Source organism: Aquarana catesbeiana, linkage group LG01 (assembly GCF_042186555.1).
Source record: "Aquarana catesbeiana isolate 2022-GZ linkage group LG01, ASM4218655v1, whole genome shotgun sequence".
In the NCBI taxonomy this organism is placed as follows: Eukaryota; Metazoa; Chordata; class Amphibia; order Anura; family Ranidae; genus Aquarana; species Aquarana catesbeiana.
Window position 1 is genome coordinate 18,081,402 of NC_133324.1, and position 19,710 is coordinate 18,101,111.

A 19,710-nucleotide genomic window follows, 5' to 3' on the forward strand; every position below is an offset into this window, starting at 1 on the left:
CTCTTCTTTTGTTAATTATGCACTGTGCTTGTCAGATTGTCTTTTTTTTTTTACTGTACTTACAAATATCTTATTAAACAATAATTGTGTTAAAAATATAATACCTCAGCTTTGGCACTACAAAAAGGACCCGTCTTAGTAGTAGATCTCCATGCACAGTCCTATTCAGCGGAGACGTTTGGGCTGCTCTCTTGGGTTGGAGAGACTGGAACTCTTCTACTTTCTTTTTCCTTTACTCTCCTATTCTATTCTATTTAGTCTGGTTTGTGTTCTGTATAATACGGGCACAGTACAGGCTCAGGGCCTACACATAGATGTACATGCAGATCATGGTAAAGGTTGTGTCCTATCAGAGTCTAACCCATGGCTTTGCTGGTATTGTATCCCTAAATAACCAATGCCTTTTTCACCTCCTGTGACACAAAGTGCTCTATATGTTCTTATATCTTGCAAAACCAATAAACTGTTATTTATAAAAGAAAACAAACATGTGTTACTTCTTTTAGGTAAATGTAATTTATGAATGTGATCACATTTATATCTCACACCAGTCATTCCCAACATTTCGATCTTAGAGGAATTCTTGAAATATTGTTTAGGTCTAAAGGGAACCAATAGGCATTCACACAGGGTGTGCCAGCTGTGCCTGGGCACACCCTAATCACCCCATGCGGTGCCGATTCCTCCTGTTTCCTGTCTCCCCCCCCCTGCAGTGCTGCCAGCGCCCCTCCTCTAGTCTCAGGGGTGGGGAAGGGGCTGGTAAATATTTCATTAACTGGCCTTCCTTTTCTGAATGAACACAGTAAGTGATCTGTACTGATCACTCCTGTCTTCATTCTTAACTGAAGCATAGTAAACCTAGGAGGCTGCAGTGTAAGGGACTGGGGAACCTCTGTTTCTTTCTTTGTCTCAAAAGTGAGACATCAAGGGTCTGTTTAGACCCTTGATATTTCACCAAAGCTCCAATAAATAATAAAAATAAAAACTACTGTCCGCTGCCCTACTGACACCAATCTTTGCTCTACTGACACCGTCCTCTGCTCTGCTGATATACACCCACGTGTGTTTGTGCTCTGGGGAGTACACCCTAATGCAGGCATATGCAATTAGCGGACCTCCAGCTGTTGCAAAACTACAAGTCCCATCATGCCTCTGCCTCTGAGTGTCATGCTTGTGGCTGTCAGAGTCTTGCTATGCCTCATGGGACTTAAAGTTCTGCAACAGCTGGAGGTCCGCTAATTGCATATCCCTGCCCTAATGCAATAGGCTGCGCACACCAATGAGGAAACCCCTAATTAAACATATCTACAGCTCATCGTACATTAACCGGTTCCCATCCGGCCTATAGACAAATGACAGCCGGGCAGGACGGCTCTAGTTCAAGGTGGATGTCATATGATATCCTCCCAAGAACACATCACGGGGGCCGCCTTGTGGTGTGATCTGTCACCTGCTGCGTTCACTGGACACAACCAATAACAGATCACAGTACCGGGCTGCTGCTGGTATCATGTGATCGCTGTGACCAATCACAGCAGGTCACATGACAATTGTACACAATGGATGGCTTCCATCCATGCCATTCATTGTTTACTATTGGGTTGTTGACTGTGATTGTTCACAGTGGTGAAGCTAGACATTATTTCATCCGGGGCAAAGACTCAATTTGGTGCCCTCCCTCCTCCCCGAAGGAGGACGGTGTCAGTAGTTTTTTATTTATTTATTTATTTTTTAAAATCTTTTTTATTGCATTTTTAAACAAGCAAACAAATACACATAAAAACATCAAAACCGTACATATACATCTACATCAGTGCATATCAGTTGTCTATATGATTAACAAGTTGTCAGATGATTTATGGCTTAATGCGTGTTTACTCGGTGTGCTGCTAGGCAGCTAGGATCACTGATATTGCCTATTCAGGCATAATATTCTTCATACACATATTTAGACATATATGGATGTGATTATATGGGTATGCTCATTTGTATACCTTATTTGTTAGCCATTTTCCTCGGCCTCAAGCCGTAGTTGGTTCAGCAAGTCATGTGCGCCAAATTTTATCATATTTCAGTGGACATCCCCTATTTATATACGTGTCTATGTACAGTGGGAGGCTCTCATTTATGAGATGTTTCCATTGGACCAGGGAGGGTACCGTATGTTTTTTCCAGTGCATTGTAATGTTTTTCCGGGCATAAAAGAGCAACAACCCAATCAAAGTTTGTTTCGCAACTGTAGGCACTATAGTCCCCACCAGGCCCATAAGGCACACCTCCATCTTCGCCGGTATCGCAACCGAGGTAACCAGAGTAATCATATCTAGCACCTCTGTCCAATATCACCGAATCTTAGGGCAGGTCCAGAAAATATGCACAAAGTCTCCCGGGGAGGTGTTACACCTCCCGCAATCTGCGGAGTGTTCGGGTTTCATTTTATGAAGTCTATAAGGTGTAAAGTATGCCCTATGCACTATTTTAAATTGCACAAGTCTGTCCCTCAATGAAACCAGGGAGCTAAATTGGAGATCCCACACATCATCCCAATCATCGTTGTCCAGTGTTGGAATGTCCGTTTGCCAGCAGGACCAAAGTTTATCCATGGGTGGAAGGGACACAAATATTAAATGTTGATAAAGATGGGAGGTTGGTTTTTCTGCGCATCTGGTGCGAAGTGTCTTTTCCAACTCAGACTGGACCACCATGCAGGAGGATCGTGGGAATTGTGCAGTGAAGGCATGAGATAATTGCAGGTAATGTAATATATATTAATTTGGTATATTATATGTCTGTGAAAGTTGGGATAGGGGGATCAACGTGTTATTTGAAATTATCTGTGATATAAGTTTAACACCGTATTTGGTCCATGCATATGGGTTAAGCATTTTATAGAAGTGGGGTATATTAGGATTGAGCCATATTGGAGCGTTGGGTGAGACTCCGTTGTGTCTATAATTTTCTACCGCCAGTCCTGCCCCCCATGCAAGTAAAGTGGTATGCATGGAGGGGGTCCGGCGGTATGGGACCCGGGGTCCCCTATAGACCAGCAATCTAGGTGCTTCCAATGCCCTTATCACCACCCTATAGACCAGCAATCTAAGTGCATCCAATGCCCTTATCACCACCCTATAGACCAGCAATCTAAGTGCATCCAATGCCCTTATCACCACCCTATAGACCAGCAATCTAAGTGCTTCCAATGCCCTTATCACCGCCGCCTCTAGAATTGTAGCTGAATTAGATTTTTTTGGATCTAACCACCATGTCACCGTTACCAACTGTGCGGCGAGTTAGTATTTATAACAGTTTGGGAATGCCATACCTCCCTGTGTTGTTGGTCTCATTGTTAAGTTGAACCTTGAAATAAAGGACATCAACGCCAATAGAGCTGCATTCGTCTTATGCATGTTTACTTCAGAATATGCACTGTACAGTGGATCACATTTCTTCAGGACAATGCGATGCAGTTTACAAGGCAGTACTGGTTTTATAGAGAATGGTTATACAGTAATCTTATGGCGGGCACAAGCCCAAAGTTACACATCACAGGTACGCATTTTACTAAGTATTTCAACACAGTTCTTGGCCAGTGTTCTGAGTTTTCTGAGTTACTTTGACCTTACTAATTTTAACTGCCAAGTTATTTTGACAGAAAGAAAGAATAATTATTTGGAAGAAGTTAATTTGGCTTTTAAACAGGGACTTTCTATGTCAATATCTTTCCATATCACATCTTTTCCGAGAATTGTGTCATATCATTGGCAGAACATTTTAATGTCAACTGGTCAGCCACATGTGTTGCAATACCAAAAGAATTCAGAAACATTTTAGAGAAAAACAAGTATAATAAGAATGATCAGAAATACAAATTCATGTTGAAGAGGAACTCTGGATACACAAAAGATATGGTTCATATATTTCATATCTTCACATTATCAAGGTGCTCAGCTTATATCTTGGCGGGGAGGGACCCCATAGGAACGAAGAAAAGATCTGATTGAGTTTTTTTAAAGAAAACTTTGGGAATTCACTGTGGGGAGTGCCTAAAAAGATAAGTGAGCTTGGGGATGATTTTCATTTTAATAAGGTTAATTCGGCCCCACAGTGACAGCGGTAGCTTTCCCCATGCCCTAAGCCTGATCTTTATGTCTTGTATAACTGGGTCTAAATTAAGATGGATAAAATCCAAGGCATTGGGGGAAAGAACTACACCCAAGTATTTAAAGGTGTCCACCCACTGGAGGGGGACATCCGGAGGGGAGCTCATTTTTGCGGCTTGGTCTATTGGAAATAGTAAGGACTTAGACCAGTTTACCTTTAACCCGGTGACTCCAGCAAAAGTGTTCAGTACTGTCAGTGCACCCTGTAATGACGGGCCTGCATCATTGAGAAAAAGTACCATGTCATCAGCATACAGGGCCACCCTCTCCTCCAGCAAACCAACTCGCAGGCCCTTGATGTGTGGTGTAGCGCGCAACGCCTCCGCCACTGGTTCTATGGCAAGGGCAAATAAAGCCGGAGAGAGAGGGCAGCCCTGCCTTGTTCCCCTGTAGAGCCTGAAGGGATCTGATAGTTTATCTGCCAGACGCACCGAGGATGTAGGGCATTTGTATATAACTTGGAGCCATTTAATAAAAAGCAAAGGGAATTCCATCCTACGTAGTGTCTCCCACAAGAAAGACCACTCAACTGTGTCGAAAGCCTTTTCAATATCTAATGAGGCCCGTTGGGTATGGATATTTGTAAAGAGTCTACGAAGGTTGACGTCTGTGGCTCTACGGGGCATAAAACCTGTCTGATCTGGGTCTATTACAGAAGGCAACATGGGATACAGCCTAATAGCAAGAAGTTTTGTTAAAATTTTGAAATCATTGTGGAGAAGTGCAATGGGTCTGTATGATGCACAGTATGTAAGTAGTTTTTTATTTTTATTATGCCATTTTTTAAATTATTTTATACAACTGTATTTTTTTTTACAATATTATTTATTGTATTGTATTTTATTATATATAATAATATATTATTATATTGCATCAGTGTTCCCCTTACATCAATCCCCCCCCCCTCCCCACTATATCAGTGTTCCCCTTACATCACAAAAAAGAGTATCCAGCGCTAACCCAGGAGGACCCAGGCAATAATAAAATGCTCCAATACTCAGTATCCACAGCAAAGAATGAATCAGAAAGTGATCACAATAAAAAGTAGCGTGGTACCAGGAACAAAAAATCAATCGCAACCCGACATCTTTCGGACTAGAGGTCCTTCTACTGGGGCATATTGTGATATAATACAATACAATACAATATGCCCCAGTAGAAGGACTTCTAGTCCGAAACATGTCGGGTTGCGATTGATTTTTTTGTTCCTGGTACCACGCTACTTTTTATTGTGATCACTTTTATCTTGGCTGCTGTTATCTGGATTTTTACCCTATTTGGTTTAAAATAAACCCGCTTCTTTGGATTTAAGCACTATGTGGAGCCTTTTTTTCCTTTTCCATGTCCCCATGATGGCTTTGTGAAAGGTGCATTCCTCCTATATACACCTGTCGGAGAAATGCGTACAACCAGACCTGGAACATCTGATGTCTTTAGGTCGTTTACTATTGCTACAAAGGAACCAGTGGAACCTGCTGTATACGCCTCTACAACAAACATCTATTTGGATCGATCGATCCTTAAGCCTGTATGACACCTAGCCGTACGGCAAACGTGTCCCCCAGTTCCGGTAAGCGTATTTGCTCCATTCATTCTTTGCTGTGGATACTGAGTATTGGAACACCACCTCTGTGAAACCACGTAGCACCTTTGAGATACCTCTCACTCATCTTACATTTATACTGCTCACCTTTGTTGAACATTTACATGACCATAATGTTCACGTTATTGGTCGTGAATATGATCATGGACTCACTATAATAATACAATATTGTATTTGGTTTCCTGCATTTTTTATATTTAGTTATATACTATCATGCTGCACAGCTCATAATCACATTTGTGTTGATTTTTATGTATAGCGCTGCATTGTTTTTTCTTCTCACTGTTAACATTGTCACTACTTTGTTGATGCTGGCTGCTATACACCCTCTCTCTTTTTATTCAGTAGCGCAACCATATCGTTATTTAATAATAAACTGCTAGCAGACGCTAAAGGCTAATTCAATAAAAACCTCATATAAACATCAGTAAATAAAGTGCTGCGCAATTCATAAGAGTCCATAAATTGATAAAAACACAAGTGGTGTTGGTGTAGATAAACGAGCAAATTGAAGTGCAAGTGACACGCAGGAAACAAATCTCAAAGACGGGTGTCAGTGATCCCTCCACCGCACACAGATGGCCTCTCACCTCCCAAATTCGACCTGAAACAGGTCACACAGCGAGAGTCAGTGTAGCTGACACAGCAATCCAGGCAAACGCTCCGGACATAGCCGCTCCAGGATGCGTCTCAGTCAACATAATATGGCATGTGGAAAGAGATAACAAAGCGATCTAATGCTCTCTGTATGTTCAATCTTTTATTAAGGTAAAAAAAGATAAGTTGCACTTACATATAACGGCACTCAGGTCCGAGTGCCGGCGGACAAACGAAACTGATAGTGAACGAGATGGCTGCGGATGACGTCATGCGAACACCTGACCCCCCGTACGCGTTACGTCCGTAGGCGGGACTTCATCAGCGTGCCCCACCATCCATCCATCAAAACGTCACTTCCGCCCATGCCTCTTAAAAGGCATATTTTTTTCAATGTCATTTTTTTAAATGACTTTTTTTTTTTTTTTTTTATTTATTGCATTTTAGTGTAAATATGAGATGTGAAGTCTTTTTGACCCCAGATCTCATATTTAAGAGGTCCTGCCATGCTTTTTTCTATTACAAGGGATGTTTACATTCCTTGTAATAGGAATAAAAGTGACACAATTTTTTTTTTTTAAACAGTGTAAAAATAAATAAAATAATGTAAAATAAATAATAAAAATAAAAAAATCAATTTTTAAAACCCCCCCGTCCCGACGAGCTCGCGCGCAGAAGCGAACGCATACGTGAGTAGCGCCTGCATATGAAAACGGTGGTCAAACCACACATGTGAGGTATCGACGCGATTGGTAGAGCAGGAGCAATAATTCTAGCCCTAGACCTCCTCTGTAACGCAAAACATGCAACCTGTAGAATTTTTTTAAACGTCACCTATGGAGAATTTTGAGGGTAAAAGTTTGACGCCATTCCACGAGCGGGGGCAATTTTGAAGCGTGACATGTTGGGTATCAATTTACTTTGCGTATTATTATATTTCACAATATTAAAAAAAATTGGGCTAACTTTACTGTTGTCTTATTTTTTTATTCAAAAAAGTGAATTTTTTTCCAAAAAAAGTGCGCTTATAAGACCACTGCGCAAATAGTGTTAGAAGAAAAAAAAACAATATATATTGTTTGGGGGTTCGAAGTAATTTTCTAGCAAAAAAACCTGTTTTAAACATGTAAACACCTAAAATCCAAAACGAGCCTGGTCCTTAAGTGGTTAAAGGAGAATTAACCAAAAAAAAAAAGGTTAATTAAATCCACAAGGGCTTTTTTTACCACTACTATTCCTTTATATTGGCTTTTCAAATTTACAAATGCAGACATTTAGAATTTGGATGAAAGGTTTAGCACTGGGAAACACTTTTTGAAAGAAAAAAAGTACATTTTATATAACTATATACATCAGACCAAAATGAGGGACAAATGAGGGGGACAGAGGGACAGAGGGACATTTGTACAAATCAGAGACAGTCCCTCAAAATCAGGGACAGTTAAGAGCTATGAGCAGGGGAAGCCGCCGGTGAAGCGATCTGGTAAGTGCTATCGACCAACCGGGGAGGGGGGGGGGTAGGTCGTCAGTGGCATACTGTTTGCCATCCCCCAACAAAAATTTCCACCGGCCGCCACTGTCAGGAACACTGTTGCTGGCTGCACTGGTCGGGTGACACTGAAACTCATGTGGCAGCAATCAGGAACATTGTTGCTGGCTTACACTGGTGTGGTGACACTGGCCCTGCTGTGATGGTGATCGGGAAAACTATTGCTGGCTGCACTGGTCAGTGACATCGGGACTGGTGTAACCGAGATCATGAACACTGTTTCTAGCTTCCATGTGGTCTGGTGACACTGGGACTGGTGTGGTGGCAATCAGGAACACTGTGGCTGGCTTATGCCCCGTACACACGGTCGGACTTTGTTCGGACATTCCGACAACAAAGTCCTAGGATTTTTTCCGACGGATGTTGGCTCAAACTTGTCTTGCATACACACGGTCACACAAAGTTGTCGGAAAATCCGATCGCTCTAAACGCGGTGACGTAAAACACGTACGTCGGGACTATAAACAGGGCAGTAGCCAATAGCTTTCATCTCTTTATTTATTCTGAGCATGCGTGGCACTTTGTCCGTCGGATTTGTGTACACACGATCGGAATTTCCGACAACGGATTTTGTTGTCGGAAAATTTTATCTCCTGCTCTCCAACTTTGTGTGTCGGAAAATCCGATGGAAAATGTCCGATGGAGCCCACACACAGTCGGAATTTCCGACAACACGCTCCGATCGGACATTTTCCATCGGAAAATCCGACCGTGTGTACGGGGCATTACACTCATCTTGGTGACACTGGGACCATGGAATTTTGTGCGTCGGAATTGTGTACACACATGATCGGAATTTACGACAACGGATTTTGTTGTCGGAAAATTTGAGATCCGGATCTCAAATTTTGTTTGTCGGAAATTCCGACTGAAAATGTCCGATGGAGCCTACACACGGTCGGAAATTTCCGACAACAAGCTCCCATCGAACTTTCTCCGTCGGAAAATCTGACCGTGTGTACGCGGCATTAAAAGTTAATTGTATACTCTCATACATAATTCTTTTTTCATGTATTATTATTATTACTTCTTTTTTTAAAATGTGTGGAGAGATCTCTCTTCTTTTTCTCTGGTCTTGTTCTGTCCCTCCCGGTGAGTATATCCTTGTTCATTGTCTTTATTCTCATTGTAAATGTGTTGGGTGATCTCTCTGCTCTCTGTGTCCCTTCCTCTATGTATTACTACGTGTACACATCTCTCCTCTGTAAACCTCTCCCTCCCCTCCTCGCTTAGTCCCGTGCTCCGAATCTCCTCCTCCCTTCAAACTTGCGCGCCTTTTCTTCTATTTAGAATTGCCAGGAAGGAAGGAAGGAAGGAAGGAAGGAAGGAAGGAATTCGCTCTCCTTTGCTGCATTCACTAACACTGGTGTGACCTGTCTTCCGGAGGTATGTATTTACTGCTTGTATAAAATGCGATAAAAGATACAAATGTATACAATCATTATACTTTCTTTCTATTTTTTTTTTTTTTTACATTTTTGTGCTGTTAGATGTGTCTATGCTGTAGTCACATAGAGTACAATTATATAACTTTCAAGACCCAGCAATTTATTTAACCACTTGCTTACCGGGCAGTAAGGCTGGATTCACACTTATGGCATTTTTTAGTGCTTTTTGCATTTTGCAGATTTGCACTACAGTCCATTTACCATGGTTTCCTATGGAACACGTTCTGTAGTGCAAAATGCAAAAAGCACTAAAAATGCCATAGGTGTGAATCCGACCTAAAACCCCCCTCCTGCCCAGACCAATTTTCAGCTTTCAGCGCTGTCGCACTTTGAATGAGAATTGCGCAGTCGTGCTACACTGTACCCAAATGACATTTTTATCATTTTCTTCACACAAATAGAGCCTTCTTTCGGTGGTATTTAATCACAGCTGGGGTTTTTATTTTTTGCTAAACAAACAAAAAAAGATGGAACATTTTGAAAAAAAAAATCATGTTTCATAGTTTGTTATAAAATTTTGCAAACAGGTAATTTTTCTCCTTCATTGATATGCGCTGATGAGGCAGCACTGATGGGCACTGATAGGCACAGATAAGGCGGCACTGATAGGCACAGGTAAGGTGGCAGTGATGGCCACTGATAAGATGGCACTGATGGGCCCTGATGGGTGGCACTGATGGGTGTTACTGATATGTAATAGTGATAGATGGCACTGATGGGCACTGGTAGGTGACACTGATGGGCAATGGTAGGGGACACTGATGGGCAGCACTGTTGATGAAGCACTGATTGGTGACATTGATAGGTGGCACTGTGGGCACTGATAGGTGGCACTGTGGGCACTGATAGATGGCATTGATGGTTGGGGCTGTGGGCACTGGTAGGGCACACTGATGGGCAATGGTAGGGGACACTGATGGGCAGCACTGTTGATGAGGCACTGATTGGTGATATTGATAGGTAGCACTGTGGGCACTGATAGGTGGCACTGTTAGATGGCATTGATGGGTGGCACTGTGTGGCACTGGTAGGTGGAAGGGCTGCTGTGCAGGGGGGGGGGCTGTGTGTGTGTCTGTGTACATGTCTTGTGTGTGTACATACCTGTGTGTACATACCTGTGTGTACATACCTGTGTGTACATGCCTGTATGTACATATCTTGTGTGTGTACATGTCTGTGTGTATACATGCCTGTGTGTGTACATGTCTTGTGTGTGTACATGTCTGTGTGTGTACATGTCTTGTGTGTGTACATGTCTGTGTGTGTACATGTCTTGTGTGTGTACATGTCCTCTGTGTATACATGCCTGTGTGTGTACATATCTCTGTATGTGTACATGTCTTGTGTGTATATACATGCCTGTGTGTGTGTGTGTGTGTGTGTGTATGTGCATGTCATATATATACACATGTGAGTGGTGCTGGGAGCATACAGGTGTGAGGGGGGCTGAGAGCGTACAAGTGTGAGGGGGGCTGAGAGCATACAGGTGTGAGGGTGCTGAGAGCGTACAGGTGTGGGGAAGGCTGAGAGCGTACAGGTGTGAGGGGAGGCTGAGAGCGTACAAGTGTGAGGGGGGCTGAGAGCATACAGGTGTGAGGGTGCTGAGAGCGTACAGATGTGAGGGGGGGCTGAGAGCGTACAGGTGGGAGGGGGGCTGAGAGCGTACAGGTGTGAGGGGGCTGAGAGCGTACAGGTGTGAGGGGGGACTGAGAGCATACAGGTGTGAGGGGGGCTGAGAGCATACAGGTGTGAGGGTGCTGAGAGCGTACAGATGTGAGGGGGGCTGAGAGCGTACAGGTGTGAGGGGGCTGAGAGCGTACAGGTGTGAGGGGGGCTGAGAGGATACAGGTGTGAGGGGGCTGAGAGCGTACAGGTGTGAGGGGGCTGAGAGCGTACAAGTGTGAGGGGGCTGAGAGCGTACAGGTGTGAAGGGGACTGAGAGCGTACAAGTGTGAGGGGGCTGAGAGCGTACAGGTGTGAGGGGGACTGAGAGCGTACAGGTGTGAGTGGTGCTGGGAGCGTACAGGTGTGACAGGGGCTGAGAGCGTACAGTTGTGAGAGGGGGCTGAGAGCGTACAGGTGTGAGGGGGGCTGAGAGCGTACAGGTGTGAGGGGAGCTGAGAGCATACAGGTGTGAGGGGGCTGAGAGCGTACAGGTGTGAGGGGGGCTGAGAGCGTACAGGTGTGATGGGGGCTGAGAGCGTACAGGTGTGAGGGGGCTGAGAGCGTACAGGTGTGAGGGGGACTGAGAGCGTACAGGTGTGAGGGGGGCTGAGAGCGTACAGGTGTGAGGGGGGCTGAGAGCGTACAGGTGTGAGGGGAGGCTGAGAGCGTACAGGTGTGAGGGGGACTGAGAGCGTACAGGTGTGAGGGGGACTGAGAGCGTACAGGTGTGAGGGGAGGCTGAGAGCGTACAGGTGTGAGGGGGCTGAGAGCGTACAGGTGTGAGGGGGACTGAGAGCGTACAGGTGTGAGGGGGGCTGAGAGCGTACAGGTGTGAGGGGAGGCTGAGAGCGTACAGGTGTGAGGGGGACTGAGAGTGTACAGGTGTGAGGGGGCTGAGAGCGTACAGGTGTGAGGGGAGGCTGAGAGCGTACAGGTGTGAGGGGGCTGAGAGCGTACAGGTGTGAGGGGGGCTGAGAGCGTACAGGTGTGAGGGGAGGCTGAAAGCGTACAGGGGTGGGGAAGGGGCTGAGAGCGTGCAGGTGTGAGGGGGCTGAGAGCGTACAGGTGTGAGGGGGGCTGAGAGCGTACAGGGGTGAGGGGGCTGAGAGCGTACAGGTGTGGGGAAGGGGCTGAGAGTGTACAGGTGTGACGGGGCTGAGAGCCTACAGGTGTGAGGGGGCTGAGAGCGTGTATATACATGCCTGTGTGTGTGTGTGTGTGTATGTGCATGTCATATATACACATGTGAGTGGTGCTGGGAGCGTACAGGTGTGCGGGGGGCTGAGAGCATACAGGTGTGAGGAGGGGCTGAGAGCATACAGGTGTGAGGGGGGCTGAGAGGGTACAGGTGTGAGGGGGCTGAGAGCGTACAGGTGTGAGGGGGCTGAGAGCGTACAAGTGTGAGGGGGCTGAGAGCGTACAGGTGTGAAGGGGACTGAGAGCGTACAAGTGTGAGGGGGCTGAGAGCGTACAGGTGTGAGGGGGACTGAGAGCGTACAGGTGTGAGTGGTGCTGGGAGCGTACAGGTGTGACAGGGGCTGAGAGCGTACAGTTGTGAGAGGGGGCTGAGAGCGTACAGGTGTGAGGGGGGCTGAGAGCGTACAGGTGTGAGGGGAGCTGAGAGCATACAGGTGTGAGGGGGCTGAGAGCGTACAGGTGTGAGGGGGGCTGAGAGCGTACAGGTGTGATGGGGGCTGAGAGCGTACAGGTGTGAGGGGGCTGAGAGCGTACAGGTGTGAGGGGGACTGAGAGCGTACAGGTGTGAGGGGGGCTGAGAGCGTACAGGTGTGAGGGGGGCTGAGAGCGTACAGGTGTGAGGGGAGGCTGAGAGCGTACAGGTGTGAGGGGGACTGAGAGCGTACAGGTGTGAGGGGGACTGAGAGCGTACAGGTGTGAGGGGAGGCTGAGAGCGTACAGGTGTGAGGGGGCTGAGAGCGTACAGGTGTGAGGGGGACTGAGAGCGTACAGGTGTGAGGGGGGCTGAGAGCGTACAGGTGTGAGGGGAGGCTGAGAGCGTACAGGTGTGAGGGGGACTGAGAGTGTACAGGTGTGAGGGGGCTGAGAGCGTACAGGTGTGAGGGGAGGCTGAGAGCGTACAGGTGTGAGGGGGCTGAGAGCGTACAGGTGTGAGGGGGGCTGAGAGCGTACAGGTGTGAGGGGAGGCTGAAAGCGTACAGGGGTGGGGAAGGGGCTGAGAGCGTGCAGGTGTGAGGGGGCTGAGAGCGTACAGGTGTGAGGGGGGCTGAGAGCGTACAGGGGTGAGGGGGCTGAGAGCGTACAGGTGTGGGGAAGGGGCTGAGAGTGTACAGGTGTGACGGGGCTGAGAGCCTACAGGTGTGAGGGGGCTGAGAGCGTGTATATACATGCCTGTGTGTGTGTGTGTGTGTATGTGCATGTCATATATACACATGTGAGTGGTGCTGGGAGCGTACAGGTGTGCGGGGGGCTGAGAGCATACAGGTGTGAGGAGGGGCTGAGAGCATACAGGTGTGAGTGGTGCTGGGAGCGTACAGGTGTGACGGGGGCTGAGAGCGTACAGTTGTGAGAGGGGGCTGAGAGCGTACAGGTGTGAGGGTGCTGAGAGCGTACAGATGTGAGGGGGGCTGAGAGCGTACAGGTGTGAGGGGGGCTGATAGCGTACAGGTGTGAGGGGGGCGGAGAGGGTACAGGTGTGAGGGGGCTGAGAGCGTACAGGTGTGAGGGGGCTGAGAGCGTACAAGTGTGAGGGGGCTGAGAGCGTACAGGTGTGAGGGGGACTGAGAGCGTACAGGTGTGAGTGGTGCTGGGAGCGTACAGGTGTGATGAGGGCTGAGAGCGTACAGTTGTGAGAGGGAGCTGAGAGCGTACAGGTGTGAGGGGGGCTGAGAGCGTACAGGTGTGAGGGGAGCTGAGAGCATACAGGTGTGAGGGGGCTGAGAGCGTACAGGTGTGAGGGGGGCTGAGAGCGTACAGGTGTGACGGGGGCTGAGAGCGTACAGGTGTGAGGGGGCTGAGAGCGTACAGGTGTGAGGGGGACTGAGAGCGTACAGGTGTGAGGGGGCTGAGAGCGTACAGGTGTGAGGGGGACTGAGAGCGTACAGGTGTGAGGGGGCTGAGAGCGTACAGGTGTGAGGGGGGCTGAGAGCGTACAGGTGTGAGGGGAGGCTGAGAGCGTACAGGTGTGAGGGGGACTGAGAGCGTACAGGTGTGAGGGGGACTGAGAGCGTACAGGTGTGAGGGGAGGCTGAGAGCGTACAGGTGTGAGGGGGACTGAGAGCGTACAGGTGTGAGGGGGGCTGAGAGCGTACAGGTGTGAGGGGGCTGAGAGCGTACAGGTGTGAGGGGGACTGAGAGCGTACAGGTGTGAGGGGGGCTGAGAGCGTACAGGTGTGAGGGGAGGCTGAGAGCGTACAGGTGTGAGGGGGACTGAGAGCGTACAGGTGTGAGGGGGCTGAGAGCGTACAGGTGTGAGGGGAGGCTGAGAGCGTACAGGTGTGAGGGGGCTGAGAGCGTACAGGTGTGAGGGGGGCTGAGAGCGTACAGGTGTGAGGGGAGGCTGAAAGCATACAGTGGTGGGGAAGGGGCTGAGAGCGTGCAGGTGTGAGGGGGCTGAGAGCATACAGGTGTGAGGGGGGCTGAGAGCGTACAGGGGTGAGGGGGCTGAGAGCGTACAGGTGTGGGGAAGGGGCTGAGAGTGTACAGGTGTGACGGGGCTGAGAGCGTACAGGTGTGAGGGGGCTGAGAGCGTGTATATACATGCCTGTGTGTGTGTGTGTGTGTGTATGTGCATGTCATATATACACATGTGAGTGGTGCTGGGAGCGTACAGGTGTGCGGGGGGCTGAGAGCATACAGGTGTGAGGGGGGGCTGAGAGCATACAGGTGTGAGTGGTGCTGGGAGCGTACAGGTGTGACGGGGGCTGAGAGCGTACAGTTGTGAGAGGGGGCTGAGAGTGTACAGGTGTGAGGGGGGCTGAGAGCGTACAGGTGTGAGGGGGGCTGAGAGCATACAGGTGTGAGGGGGCTGAGAGCGCACAGGTGTGAGGGGGGCTGAGAGCGTACAGGTGTGATGGGGGCTGAGAGCGTACAGGTGTGAGGGGGCTGAGAGCGTACAGGTGTGAGGGGGGCTGAGAGCGTACAGGTGTGAGGGGGGCTGAGAGCGTACAGGTGTGAGGGGAGGCTGAGAGCGTACAGGTGTGGGGAAGGGGCTGAGAGTGTACAGGTGTGATGGGGCTGAGAGCGTACAGGTGTGAGGGGGCTGAGAGCGTGTATATACATGCCTGTGTGTGTGTGTATGTGCATGTCATATATACACATGTGAGTGGCGCTGGGAGCGTACAGGTGTGACGGGGGCTGAGAGCGTACAGTTGTGAGAGGGGGCTGAGAGCGTACAGGTGTGAGGGGGCTGAGAGCATATAGGTGTGAGGGGGCTGAAAGCGTACAGGTGTGAGGGGGCTGAGAGCGTACAGGTGTGAGGGGGGCTGAGAGCGTACAGGTGTGAGGGGAGGCTGAGAGCGTACAGGTGTGAGGGGAGCTGAGAGCGTACAGGTGTGAGGGGAGGCTGAAAGCGTACATGTGTGGGGAAGGGGCTGAGAGCGTGCAGGTGTGAGGGGGGCTGAGAGCGTACAGGTGTGAGGGGGGCTGAGAGCATACAGGGGTGAGGGGGCTGAGAGCGTACAAGTGTGAGGGGAGGCTGAGAGCGTACAGGTGTGAGGGGGGCTGAGAGCGTACAGGTGTGAGGGGGGCTGAGAGCGTACAGGTGTGAGGGGGGCTGAGAGCGTACAGGTGTGAGGGGGGCTGAGAGCGTACAGGGGTGAGGGGACTGAGGCACTGAAGGACTTGGTAGGAAGGTTAGTTGACAGATTTGGTGGGACGGCCAGTGGGCAGGACCCTGGGGAATGTTGGTGGTCAGGCTCGGGGGGGGGCCCAGGCCTAAAGCTGTATAAGGGGCCCCACAATTTCTGATGGCTGCCCTGGTCAGGAGTAAGTAATGCAGAGAGACAGAGATCAGGTCAGGAATAAGTCATGCAGAGAAAGCACAGGTCAGGTCAGGAGGAAGGAGGTAACCCTCAGGCTGCTTTAGAAAATGAGTATAACAGAATTTATATTGTGGAATCATCCCCAGGACCATAGCAGTACAGCATAAACCTTGCGGAGCACTGAGCCCCAACTCAACAGCCGCACTGCGCAAGCGTTCATTTAAAAAAGGAGGCGCCTGTGCATCATTTACATCAACTGTATGTGCAGGCAGCCTTTGGACTGACAGGGTTTTGAGGATGATTCCAGAGACGCCCATTTTGAAGGTACAGAATCCTCACAATAGGGACTGTCCTAAAACAAACAGACACAGATGGTAACCCTAGTTTAACCTTTACTTTTTTTCTAAGATATTTACATTTTATGCACTATATTCTTATGTATTTTTTCATGTCCTTTGACATTACAAAGCCTGAAAACACTGTATTCTTCTTGAGTGTCCGAAACTTTAATTTCTAATTTTGCTTACAGAGATGGCGTCTGCTGATCTGATGAAGGAGCTGGAATGTTCCGTCTGTCTGAGCATTTATATGGATCCTGTAATGCTGAAATGTGGACACAACTTCTGCCGGGAGTGTATTGATCAAGTGCTGGACACACAGAGGTGGTCTGGAATTTACTCCTGTCCCGAATGTAGAGAGGCGTTCCAGGAGCGGCCTGCACTGCACAGGAACATAACACTGCGTAACATTTTGGAGAATTTCCAGTCTACTCCTCCCAATAAGGAGTCCGGGGTCTTCTGTACTTACTGTATCCACACTCCTGTATCTGCTGTTAAATCCTGTCAGCTGTGTGAAGCTTCTCTGTGTGATAATCATCTGAGAGTCCACAGCAAGTCACCAGAACACATTATAACTGACCCCACCGCTTCTCCGGAGAACAGGAAATGTTCCCTTCATAAAAAGATTCTGGAGTATTACTGCAAGGAAGACTCCACCTGTGTCTGTGTGTATTGTCTGATTGGGGAGCACAAAGGTCACCAGACGGAGTCACTGGATGAGGCCTTTGAAACAAAGAAGAATTTTCTAGCCAATGTTCTTCATAAATTGGCTACAAAGAAAGGGGAGGCTGAGAAAAGAGTCCAGAGTCTGCAGGAGCTCAAGAGAAAAGTACAAGGAAAAGCAGCTGGTGACACGGAGAGAATCACCGTCCTGTTTGGAGACCTTAAGAGACGGCTGGATGACCTGGAGAGGAGAATCCTAAGTGATATCTCCGGGAAGGTAGAACAGGTCTCAGGCTCTATGTCGGATATGATTAAGAAGCTGGAAAAAAAGAAGGATGAGTTGTCCAGGAAGATGGGTCTCATTGAGGAGCTGTGTAAAACGAAGGACCCAATGACTATCCTACAGAGATCCAACATAGGCTACTTGTGTGACGATGGAGATAACGAGAATCTAAAGAGACACGACGCACAGCTCCATGATGGAGGGCTTCTGGATGTTGCTTGGATTAACCACATGTCCAACACTTTACTGGATACAATAAAAGGCATAAATGTCTGCTTCTATGTACAGGAAGCTGCAGACGTATTATTGGATGTAAACACAGCTCATAATAATCTACTTATATCCGTGGACAAGAAAGCAGCATCCCGGTTAAAAATTGGCCAGAATCGCCCAGAAACACCAGCAAGATTTCAGTCTGCATTTCATGTGTTGAGCGGCCAACGCTTTACCTCGGGGCAACATTATTGGGAAGTGGACGTCGGGGGATCAATTAGCTGGAGGGTTGGAATGTGTTACCCCAGTATGGAGAGGAAGGGAACGGATTATTCATGGATTGGAAGAAATAATAAGTCCTGGGGACTTTTCAGGAATAAGAATGAGTATGCAGTGGTACATAACCGTAAAGTGATAAACTTACCCGAATACGCCTCCAGTGACAGAGTCAGGATCTTTCTGGATTACGAGGGTGGACAGATTTCCTTCTATTCCGTGTGTGGTACAATTAGACACCTCCACACCTTCACGGCCACCTTCACCGAGCCCCTATATGCTGTATTGGGAGTATGGGAGGGTTTTGTTAGGGTATGTGGGCGGAAGCAGTAGATAGACATACATTCAAACGTCCTTGGTGAGGTTTCCAATGAAAAACGCACTTTTCATGGGGATGATTGGAAATACATGCAAAACGCCTCTAAAATGCACTGCATAAAAACTGTAGATATTAATAGTGCCATGTGAGAAATTATTCAAGTGTTTGAACATCACAAAGAAGAGGGATCTCATTCAAAACATATTTTGCATATTTTATATATTTATATATATATTTATTTTACATATTTATAACATATTTTATCGGATTAAAACAGTGGCTTCATGATCAGATTTACATTCAGAATTCAGAACTTTCAGAATTACATTCAGAATTTTTTCTCTCTACTACTTACTGATTATGGTGATTGACTTCAAAAATCATTCTATAAATTGACTTATACCCTGTTTCCCCGAAAATAAGACCTAGCGAGATTGACGGTGATAGCTGCAATATAAGCCCTACCCCCCAAATAAGCCCTAGTTAAAGTCCTTGTAGGTCTTATTTTGAGGGTAGGGCTTATTTTCTGGGAAACAGGGTAGGGCTTATTTGGGGGGTAGGGCTTATATTGCAGCCATCACTGACAGTCACGCTAGGTCTTATTTTCGGGGAAACAGGGTAGCTATATGTCTTAAAATTGGTCATAGGTTGGAGGGCGGCAAACCTCTGAAGGGAAGAGGCTTTTCTGCAAAACCAATGGGATCACTGGGGCTGATGGAAGAAGAGTGGGCTGATTTCTCTAAAACAACTACCGGGTGTCACAATATTCGCCATACAAAGAGAACTTGTAGCTAAATGTAGTTTATTTACAAAATATTCATTACTAATTTTTACAAAATTTTACAAAACATTATGTACATGTTGGCCACCTCTTTATACACGCACGCAACGTCTTCTCCCCGACTCATGCATTCCATTTAAATGATCCATGTTTCTAATCTTTTTCCTTGTACAGCACGGCTTTTAATTGGCCCCACAAGTAACAGTCGAGTGGTGAAAGATCAGGGGGTCTCGAGGGGGCCATTCCACAAAACGTGGAACCTGTCGATCCGACCATAATGAGGTGGTGCCCGGTGTTGTCGAAAATATTTTTTTTTTTTTTTTGCCGCTGTCTGGAGATACACAGGCGGACTGGATTACTGTGGCGGGGGGGGTAAAAAATGTATGAATTGATTTGAATTATGAACTTATTGAATTGTTTGCTTTTTTTTTTTTTTTTTTTGTCATTGTCTGGAGATACACAGGCGGACTGGATTACTGTGATGGGGGGTGGAAGGAGGGGTGGAAGGAGGGGGGGAAGGGAGTTTCTGAATTGATTTGAATTATGAGTTTATTGAATTGTTTGCCTTTCTTTTTTCTTTTTCTTTTTTGACCCCCTCCAGGTTTGTTGTTATAGTGCTGAATGTTTAGTTAGCGGGAGGGAAAGGGGTCATGGTACATAGCCAGGGTGAGTGTATGAAAGGAAAAGAAAAGAGGTTTGGGGGAGCAAGGGTAAATATATTATTGTCCATTTTCACTTTTCACGTGTAATGGGGTGTACACACGGTCGGACTTTTTGACCGGACTGGCCTGACGGACGCCGACGGACCAAATCCGGTGGACAATCCGATCGTGTGTGGGCTTCACCGGACCTTCAGC

The 19,710-nt window shown here is 47.5% G+C and overlaps 1 protein-coding gene across 1 annotated transcript; it reads left to right on the forward strand.

Annotated features, from left to right (window-relative positions):
• Window positions 1–9,163: 9,163 nt before the first annotated feature.
• On the forward strand, window positions 9,164–18,509 carry LOC141124165 (E3 ubiquitin/ISG15 ligase TRIM25-like). The gene is made up of 2 exons (XM_073612243.1): window positions 9,164–9,295; window positions 16,510–18,509. Exon 2 carries the CDS (start codon window positions 16,512–16,514, stop codon window positions 18,084–18,086), a length of 1,575 nt encoding a protein of 524 aa, XP_073468344.1. The 5' UTR covers window positions 9,164–9,295; window positions 16,510–16,511; the 3' UTR covers window positions 18,087–18,509.
• Window positions 18,510–19,710: the final 1,201 nt, after the last annotated feature.

Excerpts from the sequence above, each read along its gene's own strand:
- LOC141124165 (XM_073612243.1), top strand. The coding sequence starts at position 16,512 with ATGGCGTCTGCTGATCTGATGAAGGAGCTGGAATGTTCCGTCTGTCTG.